This window comes from Henckelia pumila, unplaced genomic scaffold (assembly GCF_033568475.1).
Source record: "Henckelia pumila isolate YLH828 unplaced genomic scaffold, ASM3356847v2 CTG_466, whole genome shotgun sequence".
In the NCBI taxonomy this organism is placed as follows: Eukaryota; Viridiplantae; Streptophyta; class Magnoliopsida; order Lamiales; family Gesneriaceae; genus Henckelia; species Henckelia pumila.
Window position 1 is genome coordinate 5,356,197 of NW_027331833.1, and position 19,856 is coordinate 5,376,052.

Sequence of the window (19,856 nt, forward strand, 5' to 3'; positions counted from 1 at the left end):
AACGAGCAAAGAAAAGGGGATGGCGATTCAAATCGTTATTCTTTTTACTCCGGCAATTATAGTTTTAAGTAAAGTATTATTAAAAATTATTAATGAAGCCTGTGTTTTTTAAATTTTGAATATCGAAGTTGATTGTTCTATATTTCTTCGTAAATAATAATTGCCGAAGTAATAGACGAGGAAGTAAAAGACAAAATTCTACTAGTGTATAAGCAGCCTTATAAAAAAATTAAAAAGGCTCATAGACTACAGTTCAAAATAATCGTAGCCTAAAAATGCTCATAAACTATGGTACAAAATAACCGTATTCTATTTATAAAAAAACACGCTCAGAGACTATGGTTCAAAATAACCGTAGTCTATTTATAAAAAAAAAAACACGCTCATAAATTACGGTTCAAAATACCCGTAGACTATTTATAAAAAAACACGCTCATAGACTACGGTTCAAAATAGCCGTAGTCTATTTATAAAAAAACACGCTCATAGACTACGGTTTCAAATAACCGTAGTCTATTTATAAAAAAAACACGCTCATAGACTACGGTTCAAAATAACCGTAGTCTATTTATAAAAAAACACGCTCATAGACTACGGTTTTTAAAAACCAATGTTGTAGACCACAAACAACAACGGTTTTTACAAAACTGTAGAGGTATATTTTAAAAAAACGCCCATTAACTACGGTTTCTGTAAAAACCGTAGTTAAATGTAAAAATACTACGGTTTTATTAAAAACCGTAGTCTTTTTACTGTAGTCTATTGCCAAATTTCTTGTAGCGAGCGATTATGCTCAAGGGCAATCAACCAATCGTCCTCCTCTTTTCAACGGCATAAACTACGGATATTGGAAAATCGAATGTCCCTATATATCCAATCCGTAGACTATGACCTTTGGAAAGTAACAATGAAAGGTCCTTATATACCCTATGAAAGAGGTTGAATGTCCCTAGATATGAACGAGTAAAACCGGATCTCGATGTGCTCCTCCGCAAAAATTATTTGGGACAAATTAGAGATATGTCACGAAGGAACCAACCAAGTCAAGAGATAAAGATCGATCTTCTTCAACTCAAATACGTGACATTTGAGATGGATTCCAATGAAGACGTAGATACAATCCGGAGGCTTACTCAAATCATCAACGAGCTAGCCCAACTTGGAGAACAATATCCATCCAAAAAAGTTTGGAGGAGAGCTCTACGCGCCCTACGCAAGGAGTGGGATGCCAAAAGAACGGCCATCATTGGGTCCAACAAAGGCGACACCGCATCCTATGATCTTGATCAACTCCATGGGACCCTAAAAACCCACGAGTTAAAAGTGTCTACAAGGAAAGAATCAAAGAAGGAGGATGAGAAGACCAAGGCAAAAGGGATTTTCTTATCCACCCAATTCGAAGAAGATAATGATGATGATATGACACTCTTCGCAAGAAAGTTCAAATGATTCATGCGAGGAAACAAATTCAAGAAAGAGAAGAAGTCGGACAAGGAAGTAACATGCTACAACTGTCAACAACAAGGCCACTACGCAAATGAGTGCCCCCTCAAGAGTAAAGTTGATAAAGGCAAGAAGAAAGCCCTAAAGCAACTTGGAGCGACAACGATGATGACGAGGAGGAAGCTAACATCTGCCTCATGGCTAGGAGTAATGACGTCGTCTCCGACAATGATGATGAGGTACCTTCCTATGATGAGTTAATACATGCTTATAAGCTTATGTTTGACATGACTAAATCACTTAAAAATGAAAATAGAAACCTCAAAAATGAATTAGAAACTAAGGAGCATGAAAACCTAAGATTAAAGGATGACATAGCTCACTTAGAAAAATAAATTGATAAATTCAATGTTAGTAGTAATAAATTGAATAATTTACTAAGCATGCAAAAATTTAGCTTTGATAAGGGTGAAATAGGGTATGATAAGAAATCTATAGACTTTTCTAGCCTTATTGCTAAAGCAAAAATGAGATCACCCCCTACATGTTCTTACTGCTGTAAAATAGGTCATGCTAGACACAAATGTGGATCTTAGAAATATCAATATGATAAAAAGAGCTATATGAAATGGAGTCCTAAGAGTACTTAACAACTTATCAGTTGTCATTATGAGAACATGATCTAAGGGAGTTCATCATAGACCGGTTTAAACTGCCTTGACTTGCGACTGGTCTTCCTGATGAACGCTACTCTGTCCAAGGAAATAGGTTTTTAAAGAGGCCATAGCCCTACCTACTACTGGGAGCACTCTTGGAAAGTATCGATGATGTCGCTATAAGAGACAAAACTCTTATAAATCCATTTTGTATCTCTCTTTTCTAACACTGTGGACCCAAAAGAACTAAAGGGTACCAAAATCAATTCTTGCAGGGAAATAGGAAAACTGTTCTCCCTAGCATATGGTATCTAGACAGTGGATGTTCTAGACATATGACGGGAAACAAGGAGCTATTTCAATCGGTCAAACAAAAGAAGAAGGAAACTGTCACCTTTGGAGACAACATCAAAGGAGCAATTGAAGGAATCAGCTCAATAGATATATCTAAATCCTGCTTGATTGATGATGTACTCCTAGTGAAAGGACTTAAGAATAATCTACTAAGCATAATTAAATTATGCGATAGAGGTTATGAAGTCAAATTCACTCCCCAATACTGCACAATATCACTCACATCTGACAAATACATAAATTTCAAAGGATATAGAAGTGAAAATGTTTACAAGGTTTCTTTAAATAATTTATCTTTGACAAATATTAAAAGCCTTGTATCCTTGAATGTTGATGAAACATTCTTTGGCATAGACGATTAGGTCATGTTGGTCCTAGTACCATTGAAAAACTTTTTAAACTTGATCTAGTAGTTGGTATGTCATAGCTCAATTTAAAATTAGATTTTGTTTGTGATGCATGTCAGCTTGGCAAACATACAAAAGAATCTTTTAAAAGCAAAAATTTTGTATCTACTTCTATGCCCCTTGAACTTCTCCACCTAGATATATGTGGTCCCTCGAGGAACGCTAGCCTAGATGGAAAACTTTATGCATTTGTCATTGTGGATGATTTCTCACACTTCACGTGGACATTATTTTTAGCCCACAAAAATGATGCCTTTTATTATTTTAAAACTTTTGTCAAACGATTTGAAAATGAGAAATATCTTTCAATTAAACAGATCTGTAGTGACCACGGAACTGAATTTTAAAATAAAAATTTTACAATTTTTTTGTGATGAAAAAGACATCTGTCACAATTTTTCTTGTCCGAGGACTCCTCAACAAAACTATTTTTCTTGAGAGGAAAAATAGGACACTTGTGGAGATTGCAAGGACCATGATATGTGAGCATTATCTACCAAAGTATTTTTGGGCCGAAACAATGAACACTGCCTATTACATCATCAATCGTGTATCAATAAGGTTCGTTCTCAAGAAAACTCCATATGAATTATGGAGAGGGAGAAAGCCTAACATTTCTTATTTTCGGGCTTTTGGATCAAAATGCTACATTCATAATAATGGTAAGGATAATCTCGGTAAGTTTGATTTCAAGTCCGACAAAGGCATCTTTCTCGGATATTCTACCTCAAGTAAGGCTTTTAGAGTATTTAATAAACGTACTTTACTTGTTGAAGAATCTATGCATGTTGTATTTGATGAATCTATGTCTGTAGTTTCTCGTACTACTAACAATGATGTAGAATTACTCGAAGAAGAGATGACTTTCTCAAGCCTAAATGATATAGATGTTTATGTTGAGGAAACTCCACTACCGAAGGAATGGACGCTTCACAAATATCATCCTATGGATCTTATCATTGGAAGTCCTTCGAAGGGAGTAACCACTCGATCATCTCTTAATAATATTTGCAATCATCTTGATTTTGTATCGCATGTTGAACCTAAGTGCATTGATGATGCTTTGTTAGACGATGCTTGGATTATTGCTATGCAAGATGAATTAAATGAATTCAAGTGTAATGATGTTTGGTATCTTGTTCCTAGGCCGCATGATAGATCTATTATCGGTACTAAATGGGTCTTTAGGAATATACTTGATGAGCATGGTACTATTACTAGAAATAAAGCTAGGCTTGTAGCAAAAGGATATAGTCAAGAAGAAGGCATTGATTATGATGAAACATATGCTCATGTTGCCCGACTTGAATCTATTCACATGCTAATTGCTTTTGCTTGCTCTAGAAATTTCAAGTTATTTCAAATGGATATTAAGAGTGCATTCCTGAATGGTGAACTAAAAGAAGAGGTTTAAATTGAAAAACCTAATGGCTTTGTTGATTCTTTATTGCCTGATCATGTGTATAGACTAAACAAAGCTTTCTATGATTTGAAAAAAGCTCCTCAAGCTTGGTATGAAAAATTGTCTACTTTCCTTCTTTCAAATGATTTTTTTAGAGGAAAGATTGACATTACTTTATTTACCAAAAATGTCAAAGATGATTTATTGATTTTGCAAATTTACGTTGATGACATAATTTTTGGTTCTACTAACGAAACTCTCTGTCAAGAATTCTCCAAGCTTATGCAGGAACACTTTGAGATGAGCATGATGGGGGAACTTAACTATTTCCTCAGATTGCAAATCAAACAGTGCAAGGATAGGTTCTTTGTGAACCAAAGCAAGTACATCAAGGAGATTCTAAAGAAGTTTGGGATGGAGAACACAAAATCATCATCCACACCGATGAGCACAGCAACCAGACTTGACAAGGATGAAAATGGTAAATCTGTAGATCAATCCTCCTTTCGTAGTATGATTGGCTCCTTACTTTATGCTACTGCTAGTAGGCCAGACATTATGTTTAGTGTTTTCTTGTGTGCACGATTTCAATCAAGTCCAAAGGAATCATATTTGTTCACCTTAAAACGCATTTTCAAATATCTTTCAAATACTCCAAATCTCGGCTTGTGGTATTCGAAAAATTCTTTCTTTGATCTAAAAGCTTACTGCGATGCCGATTTTGGTGGATATAAGGTGGACAGGAAAAGCACTAGTGGAACCTGTTTCTTTTTAGAAAACTGTTTAGTTTCTTGGTTTTCAAAGAAACAAAATTGTGTTGTGTTGTCAACGACCGTAGCCAAATATATGGCTGCCGGTAGTTGTTGTGTGCAAATTCTTTGGATAAAGCATCAATTGCTTGACTATGATGTCTCTTTTTCAAAAATCCCTATTTTTTCTGACAATACTAGTGTCATATGTCTAAAAAAGAATCCGATTCAACACTCTCTCACTAAACATATTAATATTCGTCATCATTTTATTCGTGACAACATCGAACAAAATGAAGTTGAACTTCAATATGTTGACACGAAAAATCAAATTGCCGATATTTTTACAAAACCACTAGATGAAAACAGTTTTATTCGTTTGCGTGGTGAACTTGGCATGATTGAGTTGTAATCACTTGTAGACATAAAATAAATTTCATGTCACATTAAGGGGGAGCTTAATATTAAATCTGAAAAAATTTAATTTTGGATAATATAAATCAATTGTATTTATTCAAAATTAAAAAAGCTCACATTTTATGTGAATTATTTGGCTTAAAACTTTATTACAAAATATAATTAAAGAGTTATTTTTGAAAATCCTATCTTTGGCCAGTTCTGGCCCTCCAAACACTAGTTCGGATCACCCGAAATGCTTCGCGCCTTTTCAGTTTAAAACTTTCAAAATTCCCTCCAAAATGGCCAATTTGGACCCTCCGAACCAAGCTTCGGGTCATCTGATCCCTGAGCGGTAAAACTTCAAAATTTGACCGCCTTGCCTTCGGGTCGTCCGAAACCATTCGGACGACACGAACTCAATTTGAACTGTTTGGACGCTTCGAACTCAATTCGGGTCGTCCGAAACCTATTAAAGCCTGTCAGATAAGATCAAATCTTATCACCTTGGTAAATAGGATCGGGCCGTCCGAACCCTCTGCTGTAAATACCCCCTCGGGCCATCCGATTTATTCACACCAAAAACTCATCTCTTCTCTTCCTTAGTCCAAAATCTAGCCTACAAAATGCCTTCCAAACGTCGTCGTGATCAAGCTAGTTCTAGTCGCCCAATCCCTATCCATGATCCTAACCTACCTGCTGTTTCAAATCCTATCCCGGATGATTACCCTTCTCGACCTATTTTACCCGTTCGTATTTTTTATGGCGCCTATCTTGCGACGTCTCATCTCCTCTTGCTGCCCCTTATTGCTGCCCAGCATTGGAAATCCTTTTTCCAGCCCTCCATTCCAGATTTTATCTTCCCCACTCTTATGTATGAGTTCTATGCCAACCTAGAACTCAAACTTGGCGATGATCTTCACATTGCTACGATTGTTTAGAGTCGGCATGTTCGTTTTTCAGTCTCCAACCTTGCTGAGTGGTTCCAACTTCCTATGGAGGGACCCAGCCTCTACTTTGGTCAGGGATGGACTCTGGATGATCCTACTTTTGATCGAGATGAGGTCCTTTCTACTATTCTTGGTCGTCCAGCCACTGCTACCAACGATCTTCTCCTTTTGAAACAACTTCGTCCTGATTATCAAATCATCCAAAAGTGGAGACTCCTCCACCTGCAAATATCTTGATCTTTACGTTATCTATCACATTGTCTCCTCCCATCCTTTCAACCTCCCTCGCTTCATTATGCAAGTCATTTATCATGCGGCTAAAGCCACGAGGAAGGTCACTCTTCCTTTTGCTCGTCTCATCAACCGCATTTTAACTCACTTTGATATCTCTTTTGATCACTTGGATCCCCTTTCCATCAATGATTCCCACACTTTCAACCATTCTTCGATCACCAAGATGGAATTGTCTTGGAACCCTGTTTTCTCTCATTGGGTTGATGACCCAACTCGTGCCTTTAAAAAATACCTTCCGGATAAAAACTTTTCAATTCCTTATTCGAGTCATTCGCCCTCTTCTCAGGCTAAAGGATTTCCCAATGGACAGTCTGTCGAAGAAGGACCTTCTTCTTCTGGCTTTCAGACCTTTTCGGCCAATATTGCCGAGCTTCCATTCGAGATTCTCGAGATTCCTGCTACCCCCTCTCACCAGTCTGGTCGTCTTTTCGAGACTCTTCTGCATATTAAAGGGAATCTAGCCAGCCACTTCGCATCTTTTACTGCCGCTATGGATGCACTGACTGTGAGAGTTGCCTCGTTGGAGACTCGCTTTGATGTCTTCATCTCCCGATATCCCCCGCCGCAACACGATGATGACTCTTAGATTTTATTTTGCATTTTAAGTTGTATTTGCATTATGATTTTTATGTCAAATTCAATTTTATTTTAATGAAATTATTGTGCATTTATTTTCTCTTCTTTAATTAATTGATTTTTTTATTATCGCAAAAAGAGGGAGAATTAATTTGGTTAAATAATTAATTATTAAATTGAGGGGGAATTTTAATAATTAATGCTTAAACAACATTTGATTAATTGTTTAATATATTTATTATTGCTCTATTGCTTATATTTTATTTCTCCTATTTAACCAAGTTTTGTGATCATAAAAAAGAGCGAGATTGTTATGCCTTAAACGCATACAAATTTTGTGTAATGAGATTAATGTTTTTAATGCATTAACAAGTCTCAAAATATTGTGATTTGATGATTATAAAACTCGGTTAATTATTAATAACAGTTTAAAGTGAGAAATTTGCAGATAATAATATTTTTGTGTATGGACAATATTGGAAGAAAGAACCGATAATCAAAAATTGGAGATAAAAATTTTAGTATTTGAATTTTCCTAGGTTCGGACGGTCTGAAAAGGGTTCAGACCATCCGAAATATTATTCAAGAATTTAATATGTTCGGATGACAAGTTCGGAGGCCACGAAAGACTGGTTCTGACGATCCGAAGTCATATCGGACGATCAAAAGTTTTTTTGGAATTAAATATTTCTCGGAGGCACTCTCGGAGGCCACGAAATGCACACTTCGGACGCGCCGAAGCTAAGTTCGGAGGACCCGAACTCCTTTACGGTGACTGAAGATTTTGTCGGAAGAAATTTTCCGAAATGAATTTAATTCAGATTTTCGGACGACCCGAAGATGAGTTCGGACCCCTCGAATAGTTTACCAGCCGCAGAAATTTGAATTTGAATAAGAAGAGTTCGAATGACCCGAAGACCCGTTCGGAGGATCCGAACCTGCTCGAAATTGCAACTATAAATAGAGGCCATTCCAAGACATTTGAGATATCCCAATTCACTCCCATCTCTTGCAAGAATCTCCTTTCATTCAAAGTGTTCTATCAAGAGTTGTTCATTATATTCGCTCAAAAATCGAGAGTTGTTTGTAAAAATCATTTGTGAGTTGATTGTGCGATCATTGTAAACACTTTAGTGTGAAGCCAAGTGTGTTGTTTGATTGTTGAGACTATCCTTGAAGCCCTTAAGGCCAAGTGTATCTAGTTGTATCGGCATGGTGATCGTGTTGAGTTGTACGGCTATCCTTGGAGCCATCAAGGCCAAGACGTTCGAAGTGCTAGTGGATCCTTGGTTAATCGATCTTAACCAAGAAGGGGAGACGTAGACGATTTATCGTCGAACTTTCATAAACATCTCTTATCCCTTTTACTGCTTTATTTACATTACGCATTTATTTACCGCATTTATTATTGATTGCTTTAAGTCTTCCGCTTGCGTATTTGCATAATCGTTTTAAATTTCTAAAGTTGCCAATAGAACCTAGGTTCTAACACATTTTATGTTTTTTAATGCATTCCTAATGTATGATTAGTAGGTGATCCCAGAGCGGGTCACTACATTTACGGTATCCGAGCATGCATGATATTTTGGGATTTAGGAAAACAGTCTTGAGGTTAATATCTGTTGCCTTTTCTAGAGATGGCAAACTTCGGCGATGAAGTCATGGGAGGGTAGGACGTTGGGGTGACAAGGACGCGAACACCATTGTGGAAACCTTCAGCACCGTGATGGACTCTGTCGCTTTGACATACACAAGTTTGTGCAGACGGTTAGTTGGAGGCGAGAATTCGGAGGATGCAGTGAACTGGGTGGAGTAGATAGAGAGCTGTTTTCATGTATTCCATTTCAGTGAGGTGCAGCACACGGAAGCTGTCAACTTCTTGATGGAGGGATGTGCTAGAAAGTGGTGGAAGTCTACATCTGCATCCATAGTTCATGAGCATAGTGCAACTACTTTGGCAGAATTCAGCACCGCATTTATGAAGCTGTACTTTCCTCCTGCATTTCTCCAAGCCAAGACCATGGAGCTCCTAAACTTGAAACAAGGCAGTATGACTGTTGATGAGTATCAACAAAAGTTCTTTGAGTTGTTGCATTTTGGCCCGCACATCGTTGTTAGCTCGGAGGCCAAGTATGATCAATTTCTCCAAGGCCTAAATCTGGAGATTTTCGATTGAGTTTTTGTTTGAAATGATCTGACATCTTACGAGGAGTTGGTAAACCAATGTCGATAGACAGAGAATGGTATACAACGTAACCGAGAACTTCAGTTTTCTCGTCCAGCTTGTACCTTGGGACCCAGGGCCCAATCTTTCAAGACTTCTTCTTCTTCTTCTTCTTCTTCTTCTTCTAGTAGTATTTCCATTTTGGGAAGAAGGGGAAGTGCGAGCATTGTGGAGGACATCATTTTTCTGACGTGCCGTAAAGCGGCATGAGCTTGCTTCCGTTGTGACGAGGTTGGCCACATGAAGAGAGATTGTCCAAATATAGTTGGAGGATCAACGTCTGGTTCTCATGCTTCGCTACTGCAGAGGTCACAAGTCAATGGGAAGCACTAATCTGAGACCTCGTGTTCCAGGGCAGGTGTTTGCACTGACTCAAGATAAGCTCAGGAGGAGAACGAGAGGGTCATTGCTGGTACATTTCTTTTATGTGTAATTCCTGCATACGTTCTCATTGATAAAAGTGAATCACATTCTTTCATTTCTTCACGGTTTGTCAAGCGTCATAGATTATCATATGTGTCTCAGGACGTAGTTCTTTTGGTATCTCTACCCCTATCGGCCATTCAGCTTTGGCCAAGAATCTAGTGATGGGTTGCCCTTTAGCATTCGAGGTTTTCAAGTTGATAGCAAACCTGATGATTTTAGCGATGAAGGATTTCGATCGTATCTTGGGTATCGACCTTTTGACTTTGTACAGAGCTAATGTGGACTGTTACCAGAAGATTGTTCAGTTTAGTCCGATGGAGGGCGATGGTTGGTTTTTCTATGGTGAGGGAGCACGAACTCATATGCCTTTTGTATCAGCTCTGAGAGCTTGTTGTGCTTTGGAGGCGGGCGGGGAAGGCTACCTTATCTATGCAATTGACATGTCCACTGGGAGTAGGGCTCTTGAGGAGTTACCGGTTGTTCGTGAGTACCCAGATGTTTTTACTGTTGAGATCCTAGGTTTCCCTCCAGTCAGAGAGGTCGAGTTAGGATTTATCTTGTGCTAGGGATGGCTCCAATTTCTCGTGCACCTTATCGCTTGGAACCTTTAGAAATGAGGGAGTTGCAATAGCAGTTGCATGACTTATTAGACAAGGGATACATTCATTCGAGCATTTCACCTTGGGGAGCACTAGTGTTATTCTTCAAGAAGAAAGTTGGTTCCATGTGTCTTTATATTTGATTACAGACAGTTGAACCAAGTGACGATTAAGAACAATTATCATTTACCGCACATCGATGATCTGTTTGATTAGCTCCAGGGTACTTCCATGTATTCCAAGATTGACTTGAGATTAGGGTATCATCAGTTGCTAGTCCAAGAGGAGTACATGTCGAACACTGCGTTTCGTACAAGATATGGTCACTATGAGTTTATAGTAATGTATTTTATATCGACGAACGAACCTGTGGTCTTCATGGATTTGATGATTTTTTGGGATTATTTGTATAAGTTTGTCGTGATGTTTGTCAAAGATATACTGTTCTACTCGTGCAATGTTGATGAGCATGCACAACACTTGAGGGTTGTACTACAAATCCTACGAGAGAGTTAGTTTTATGCCATGTACAACAAGTGCGAGTTTTGGATTGACCGAGTGGTGTTTCTTGGTCATGTCATTTTTTGGATGGTGTTTCAGTGGATCCGAGTAAGATAGAGGCTATTCAGAAATGGTCGTGTACGACAAAAGCCTCTGAGATTCGTTGTTTCTTGGGTTTAGCAGGGTACTACCGACGGTTCATCGAGAATTTCTCACAAATTTCTAGACCGTTAACACAATTGACAAGGAAAGATGTTTCTTTGTCTGGTCGGCTGAGTGTGAGCACAACTTTGATGAGTTGAGGAGGCTCCTGAATACTGCATTTGTAATTGCTTTGTCGTTTGGTTTCGGAGGTTATGTGGTTTACACAGACGCATCTCTTCAAGGTTTGGGTTGTGTGCTGATAAAGAATAGACATGTTATTGCCTATGCTTCTAGACAGTTGAAAAAGGCACAAAGAGAATTACTACCCAGTTCATGACTTAGAGCTTCTTTGCACTCAAGATCTGGCGACATTATTTTTATGGTGAGCACTTTGAGATCTACTCTGAGCACAATATTTTTAACTATTTGTTCACTTAGGCTGATTTGAACATACAATAGCGTCGTTGGATGGATCTTCTCAAGAATTATGATTGTGAGATCAAGTACCATCCAGGTTCTGCAAACCCAACAGCAGACCTGCTTAGTCGTAAAGTGTATGTCAGTGCCCTTCTCACCAGCGAAGTTTCTTGTATAGTTCAGGAGTGGTGTTTTTTTGGTTTCAATTTTCGTCACAAGAAGGAACATCAAGGGATCCGAGTTTTCTCAGCGTTAGGTGAGCCAACATTGTTTGCCCTCATTCGGAAATTTTAGTTTTCATATCAAAAGACACAGAAGTTAGCCAAACTTTCTCAAGCAGACAACACCTCTGGATTCCATTTCCAGTCGGATGGATTGTTGTGTTTGTCTGGCAGAGTAGTGGTGTCTAATAATTCAAATTTGCGTGAGGAGATTATATCTCAAGCCCATCGTAGTAGATTCACCGTGCATGTAAGGTCCAAAAAGTTCACTAGCTTAATCACGATAAATTAATTTAAATTATATGATTTAATGCATGTTATATAGAAGATTTAATTGATATGTTTAATTATGTGATTTATTATCATGCCTGAAATTTTATGTGTTATGATGTTATTTTTTTTTAAAAAAAAATTTAGGTTTGGTATTTGATTCTGGACAGTAGGACGAAACTAGCCTACGAGCGAGAGAAAAATATTTTATTTAAATAAAGTTTAAGCTGATGCAGTGTATTTTATTAATTGGGAGAGTAAAGTTTTTAAAACTTTTAATTGTAACTAATGGGTCGTGTTGGGAACCCATTAGTCACTAAATTTATTAAGCGTTCAAACTCTTTCTTAAATCTCATTTAGAACGCTTTCATTTCTCCCCCAAATATCCTCTCACATTTCAAACGTTGCATCCAAGGATAGGGTTCTTCGATTCTCGAGGCTAGACCATCCTTCCGTCCAGGTTAAATTCAAGCAATCGCTTCAGGAAAGTTTTTAATGTTTTGAAATACATTCAAGAATATATGTATTTTCAAAGTAAAACCCTATGTGAATGATTGACGATCTATGCATGATCTTGAAAATTGATGATTATGATGTTAAACGTGAAGCGTGAGGTGTTTTCGATGTCTTTGGTGTAGATGTATTGAGTTTTTTATGGATTTTGAAGCATAGTTGCAGAATTTTGGTGTAGATGTATAGATGTATTGGATCACTATTTTGATGCTGGTAGTTTTGGGACAAAACTTTTTCAAGTTTTGAAGTTTTCATGTCTAGGAATGATTTCTTTTGAGGTGTCAATTATTTTATGGTGAAAGAGAGTCATTTAGAGCCGAAAAATTAGAAAGAAAGGGTGTAAGGGAGACTGTGCGTCGCTGCCTAGGAATTTTGGCAGCGAGCCTCTCGCTCGAGCGTTAACGCATGGCTCGCTCGAGCGACGTGTTTCTGCGCTCGAGCGAGCAGGGTTCTGTCTCAAAATTTTTAAATTTGCATCACAAGTCTATAATTCAATTTTATGATCTTCTAATTTTTTAAGACATTCTAACGTAGAAAGTTACAAAATAAATTGTTCGGGACGGACGGAACGACTCACGTGGACCGGTTATGTATGTATTGCATGTTTAGGTGATTCTTACGAAAGTAAATCCCTCATGAAATGTTTTGAAGTAGTTCACGCATGTTAACATCACGATAAGTTTTAATAGCATGATTTTACGGGATGTTTGACGATGGCATGATACGTTATGATATGTTAAGATGAATGATATAGTACATGGAAAATATTTTGATTATTTATGTGTCTTGTGATGATTACACAGGGTATGCACTTCGGAATGAGCTCCGGAGCATCTATTCAAACATGGCTCACGGGATGGTTACATGGGGTATGCACTTTAGGATGAGCTCCGGAGCGGCTATCCAAAGAATGAAAGTTACAGGCGTAATGCCATATGCTTGTTGTACAACAGGAAACTATGAATGACTCATTATAACGGTTACCACAATACACATACTTCATCACACCCAAATGTTTTATGTTATGGTTACATCAAGATGCGTTCATGTTAAGTTTTGCATGAAATTTTATGTTAATGATTTCTCATTTAAAGTTTTAGAAAAATCCTTTTTTATGAATTATTCTTGCTGAGTCTTTAGAATCACTATACTTGAATGGTGCAGGTAACGAGAATATGGATACCTTCATCGATGATTATGTTGATGGACATGAAGAGGAGTCAGGGTTCGGTCCAGCGGGCGATGCATGAGTGTGAGGCTTATGATTGAGAATTTGAGAGTTGATCAAACAAACTTTTATGTTGATGAAGGGAAACCAAGTTTTGATTTTTATTGGATGGCCATGTTTCGAAAAGTCTTTTTGAATGTTTATTTCATTATTTTGTGTACTTTTTAATACTCTTATTTAATAAAGAAGATGATGCTTCCGCAAAATTTTTAATTTACCGAATTTTTAAGTAATGCTCCAATTGAGTTTGGGACGTTACAGCTTGGTATCAGAGCTGTTCTCTCTAGAAATTTTCGCACGCATGCATACTTGCCATGACCCTATGCTTCGTCTTCATGTCTATAAGTTTTTATGTTATTGATTGATTATGATGCATGAAAGTATGTTAGATTTATGAGTTATGAATGTTGAAAGTATGTTTTATTATGTTTAAAACATGATTGATTATGTGGACGATGTTGGACAATAGGAACTATGACAACTCGTGGACGACAGACCAATGAGGCCAATGATCCAAACAATCAGAGTAATTAGAGTAATCAGAACAACCAGTGGCGGGACTAGCTGCCTTGTTGCAGGAGCAGAGTCATACTCAAGGGGCTCAAATTTGACAAATGATTCAGGCACAGGCCACCAATGTGGGTAATGATCGCACGGGGATGGTTAGGAACCCGATTTACAAGCGGTTCATGGAGTTAGGGCCAGCTGAGTTCAAAGAAGGCTCTGATCCTATAGTCGCAGAGGAATGGGTGCAGTATTTGGAGACTATCTTTGAATTTATGCAGCTGACTAACGTGGATCGGATGAGATATGCTACTTTCATGTTCCGAGATGATGCCCGTGTATGGTGGAAAAGGGTCGAGCCTGTCGTGAACCTTACCACACTAAATTGGAACGGGTTCAAGGACGTTTTCTTTGGTAAGTATTTCGCAGTGAGTACTAGAACCAGACTTGCTAGAGAATTTTTGGATTTGCGCTAGGGAAGCTTGACAATTGATGAGTATGTCAGAAAGTTCGAGAGAGGGTGGTACTTTGTGCCCATGATTGCTAATGATCCCGTAGAGGAGCTGAAACACTTCATGGAGGGTCTGAATGCCTCCATCCACCGTGATGTCAAGTTAAGTGGTGCATCCACTTATCGTGCAGCAGTTTATGAAGCTATGTTCTCTGAGAAGGACAAGAACGATATTATCAAATAATCACAGGCCAAGAGGACAAGTTACCAAGGTCGTGATCAGCAGGGGCCTAGCCATAAGAGGCCGTACCAAGCTCCAGCTCAGAGGAGACCTCAGCAACAGCAGCACCAAATCCTCAATCAGGAGCTACCTCAAGGGAAAAATCAGTTGGCAGCTAATGCTCCAAAGCCGACGAACATACCTATCTTTCAGAAATGTGGGAAGCCACACTCAGGTCAGTGCATGATGGGAACTAATCATTATTTTAACTGCAAGAAGCCAGGGCATTTAACAAAGGATTGCCCTCAGGTGAAAGGAAGAGTTTTTGCAATGACGCATGATCAAGTCGATCCAGACTCTGCTATTGTCACAGGTATGATTAGTATTGCCAATTTACCTACTAATGTGTTGATAGATACCGAAGCCACACATTTCTCTATGTCTGTTAAATTTATGATGAAATTGGGAGTAGTGTCGGATGAGTCCTTTTCGGGGTTCAGAGTTTCACTGACTTCAGGGGAAGAGTTGAGTAGTGACAGGGTGGTAAGAAATTACAGAATTCAGATGCAGGGTCATGAGTTATATGCTGACTTCATTTCTTTGGATATGGTCGATTTTGATGTGATATTTGGGATGGATTGGTTGTCTCAGCATGAGGCTACCATAGACTGTAAACAGAGAATAGTGTCACTGAAGGTTCAGAATGGGGAACCGTTTATGTTCTATGCTGCATCTAGGAGGAGCTTGCCGTGGGTGATTTCGGCAGGTAAGGCATGGGGCTATTGAATAAGGGTTGTGTAGGTTTTCTAGCAAGCCTAACTGGTGATCAGGGGATGCAGCGATCAAAACTTGAAGAGGTGGAAGTGGTGAAGGATTTTCTGGAGGTTTTTCTTGAGGATGTTGCAGAATTGCCTCCAGTCCGAGAAGTTGAATTCGGGATAGAGCTGTTGCTTGGAACTAAGCCAATTTCGAAAGCACCGTATAGATTAGCACCGACTAAGATGAAAGAATTGAAAGATCAAATCAAGAGCTGTTGGATAAGGGGTTCATCGGACCGAGTGTATCGCCATGGGGTGCACCAGTGTTGTTTGTTAAGAAAAAGGATGGGTCGATGAATTTGTGCATCAATTATAGAGAGCTGAACCAAGTTACAGTGAAGAACAGATATCCCTTGCCAAGGATAGATGATCTGTTCGACCAATTGCAGGAACACACTAGTAGAAAAATCGTAAAAGACTTCGGTTATTAACCGAAGTCGTAGGTAGATAATTACCGAAGTAGTGTCACGTGAAGTAATAGGGTACTATTTTACTTCGCGTTATAACCGAAGTCTTAGCCCTGAAATTACTGAAGTTTTTGGTCGGTTCATGGAGCCAAAACCGGTTCAGGATTGAGCCGATGCCGAAGTAAAAACATATCTTTTACTTCGGAAATTTTATTAATTAACGAAGTAAAAGATATTATTGTACTTCTTTGATTAATGAAATTACCGAAGTAAAAGATATGTTTCTACTTCGGCAATAACACTAATCGACGAAGTAAAAGACATTTGTTTACTTCGTTTATTAATAAAATTACCGAAGTAATAGAAGACATATTAATGCAGCATTTACATTGACTGATGAAGTAAATAGTCTATTTAACTTTACAAGTTATGTATTGTGGTAAAGTAATTTATTCAAACGACTTCGTTGCTACTGATTTATGGTGAAGTAAATTATTTATTTAACTTCACCATTGAAATTTAGTGAAGTAAAAACATATTTTAAACTATATTAAAATGTAGATAATAATGCCACGATATAAATATATTTTTGAAACTTAAAATAGACTATAAAATATTCATAAATTATCCATTCCAAAATGACGAACATTCATAAATCCACAAGTATATCCCCCAAAATAAACCGAAAATATGTATGTATCCATAAGCATTTCCACAAAACTAAAATTGTATCCGCAGAGACAACAAAGTATTATCCCAAAGTGCATGACACATTTAGACACCTACATAAGAGTAGACGAATTCAATGCATTCACTTATAACTTCATCATATTGATCTTGGCCGTAATATTGGTTCTTGATGGATCCTGAAACTTAAATGTAAAAATAATAGCTCAATGTCAATAGGAATGTCATCATCTTCAGGAAACAAGTATATGAGTATTATTTTCTTGGTGAAGTCACTTGAATGTAAAAACATCTATGATATATACTGCAGGATTGATACAATCTATTTAGCAAACAAAGAATTGGACAAACAGATTTGCATAGTATGTTCCATAAAAACACATAAAACCAACTCTATTATTATAATCAATACCCAAGTAAACACTTGAAACTAAGAATTGAAACAAGGATTTAAACAACTCGAAAATTTCCACTTACATTTCTGACCCTTGTTATGCTGCAAAAATTTAACAAATTCCTTGCACCTGCAGAAATTTTAAAAAAAAAGAAAGAAAAGTTAAGCATGCTAGTCTGTGAAAATGGCTACTGTAGGGAAAAAAAAAGACATAACTATGAAAAGGAGTTGCCACAGGCACTATAAGTCTATAATCACCTACTTAGTTGTAATTTACTAATATTTTTAATCTTTTAGTTGATGTACATGTATCAAAGAACATTACATATATATATATATATATATATAAACCCTATTATAAAAAAATACAGAAAAATATTAATAGTTTATCATACCATCACGAGCAAAAGCGCTTGGGTGTAAATTTCCAGCGTGCTAATGATCTGATGAACGAAAGTCAATTTGATGGGAATTTGACGGAACAAGTTCACCCATCACTTCATTTGTATCCAAAGCCGAAGATATTGAATGATTTTTACATGCATCAGACCCTTTAGGACAACATGTATTCTGATGGAAGTCCTTTTAACATACCAAGGCAGTAGCAGGTTTAGGTCAATATTCATGATTGGGCCGCTGTTACTTGGTAAGCATGACAGCTACTTCTCAACCTCATTTGAACAGTGTAGAGGTGAATGAGAATTGAAAACTGATAATCAGGTGAGAGTGGTGCCCAAGATTTCTGGGATCCCTATGAAAGTGGTGTCCATAGCTTTAGCGGTGGACGTAATTCATATCAAAGTCTATTCAATGTACTTACTGAATGTAATGAATTACGACCTGCTGCAAATTATGTTTCAATGAGCTCATCGGAGAGATTCATCCAGGCTGGAAACTTCAGTGGGCTGGGTGAGGGAATTCCACCGAGCAGCCTGGCACAAGAAACACTTAATGCATTTAACTACTTGAGTGCTCACGTTGGCACTCAAATATTATTTATATATAATTCAATTATATATTATAACAAGAGACAATGTAAAACTGAAGTAACTCCCTTCAATGCACCCTCTAAATCGTAAATTCAAATGAGAACATGTTAAGCAGATTATACCTCTGAAATTTTAAGGTCCAAAGTCGATCAAACAAGCTACATATGTTTAATTATATATTTAATTTAAATAGATGAATACATACAACTGAAGTTACTTCCTTCAAGACATCCTACCATGAATCCATCGAGAAAATGTTACTTTCAAGAAATTCATGAAGTAATTAAAATGATTGAAGACTCCTCAATAAATTAAAACAGAAAAAAAATGGTGAACATAAACTTAACAACAAGAAGTCAACCTTGATGCCAAATCATACTGTTAGCCCAGGTTTCTCCAAACAAGGATCCACCAGATCTGCAAATAGCATAAATTGGAATAACATTAATTAATCTCAAATTCAACAAAAAGAAGATACTACAAAGCCCAAATCACTCCAAAACATGCAGGCTAAAAATTCAGAAATGCTCATAGACTACACAGTGAGTGAGAAAATCAGAAAACTCATCAAGAACACTTCTCGCAATAATAGATAATAATTATTTCCTACAAATTCTTTCATTCAACGATAATATATATATATATATATACTTGTATATATATAATAGAACTTGAAAGAAAGATGCGCAGTTGTATTTGCTTACCGAAAAAAATGGAAGGTTTACGTCAAATGGGAAAGCCCATTATTTCTATGTGCCTCTAGTTCTATTATATCCCAATATGTCTTTATAGTATTGAAGCAGCTGACACTTTCACGCTGACATAATGATCAATAAGCAAGGATTACTATACTGAAAAAATTCATGTAAACTAAGAACTATATAAATAATAAGTTTAGTATGAAGGAAAAAACAGAATCTAAAATAATTAGAGACCATGGCATAAAATGTCTTTGAAGACACAACATCCTCGAACCGAAGAATTGGCGCTGAGGAAACTAGCGCCCCAATTGAAATGTGTGGGTATTTGAGCCTCATCCATGCTTCCAGCACTGTCAGATATAATCTAATAAACCTTTGTCTCAAAACTTATTTAGCTTCTTAATATCGACACAAAATTGAATTTTCGATCAAGCTAACACCCAAAAGATTTCTTATTTCCGCCATATGATCCACCGAAAAGCACAATAGGACAAGCCTGAGCAAACAAGTTTCTTTTCAGCTCAGTTATCTATCAGCAAAATTGGCAAGATAACACTCATTAGTTAAAAGTGATAATGTGCTAGCATTCTTGTACGCCTCCTCTTGATTTCCATATGGTATCGACTCCCCGTAGTACATATGTTGTCATACAACACTCACATCATTTAAGTGCAATTTAATTGGAAATAACAGTTCAAAAAACATGCCATCGTATTCTAAAACACTTTAAATTTCCAGCCAACTCTCCCAAGAACAATGAATATACCAAGAATCTCATGTGGCTCGAACTAAAAGCGTTGCGGATCACATTCTTACAAAACAGATACATGCGCGGCAGAATTCATGGGGATAAGGGGCGACTAAAAAAATTAAGGACAAATTTATTTCTAGCTAAATAAATAACGACGTAAAAAA

The 19,856-nt window shown here is 37.4% G+C and overlaps 2 protein-coding genes across 2 annotated transcripts; one reads left to right on the top strand and one right to left on the bottom strand.

The window, feature by feature from the left end:
* The first annotated feature begins 14,384 nt into the window (after window positions 1–14,384).
* Window positions 14,385–16,060, top strand: LOC140872633 (uncharacterized). Its single transcript, XM_073275521.1, has 5 exons — window positions 14,385–14,702; window positions 14,751–14,918; window positions 14,976–15,318; window positions 15,418–15,711; window positions 15,756–16,060. The coding sequence occupies exons 1-5, from the start codon at window positions 14,385–14,387 to the stop codon at window positions 16,058–16,060; spliced, it is 1,428 nt and encodes a 475-aa protein (XP_073131622.1).
* Window positions 16,061–18,961: 2,901 nt separating this feature from the next.
* Window positions 18,962–19,583, bottom strand: LOC140872634 (uncharacterized; the record flags this gene model as incomplete). The annotated part of the gene is made up of 3 exons (XM_073275522.1): window positions 18,962–19,057; window positions 19,176–19,291; window positions 19,496–19,583. Coding segments are annotated over 3 exons (300 nt in total), but the record flags the coding sequence as incomplete, so codon positions are not given.
* Window positions 19,584–19,856: the final 273 nt, after the last annotated feature.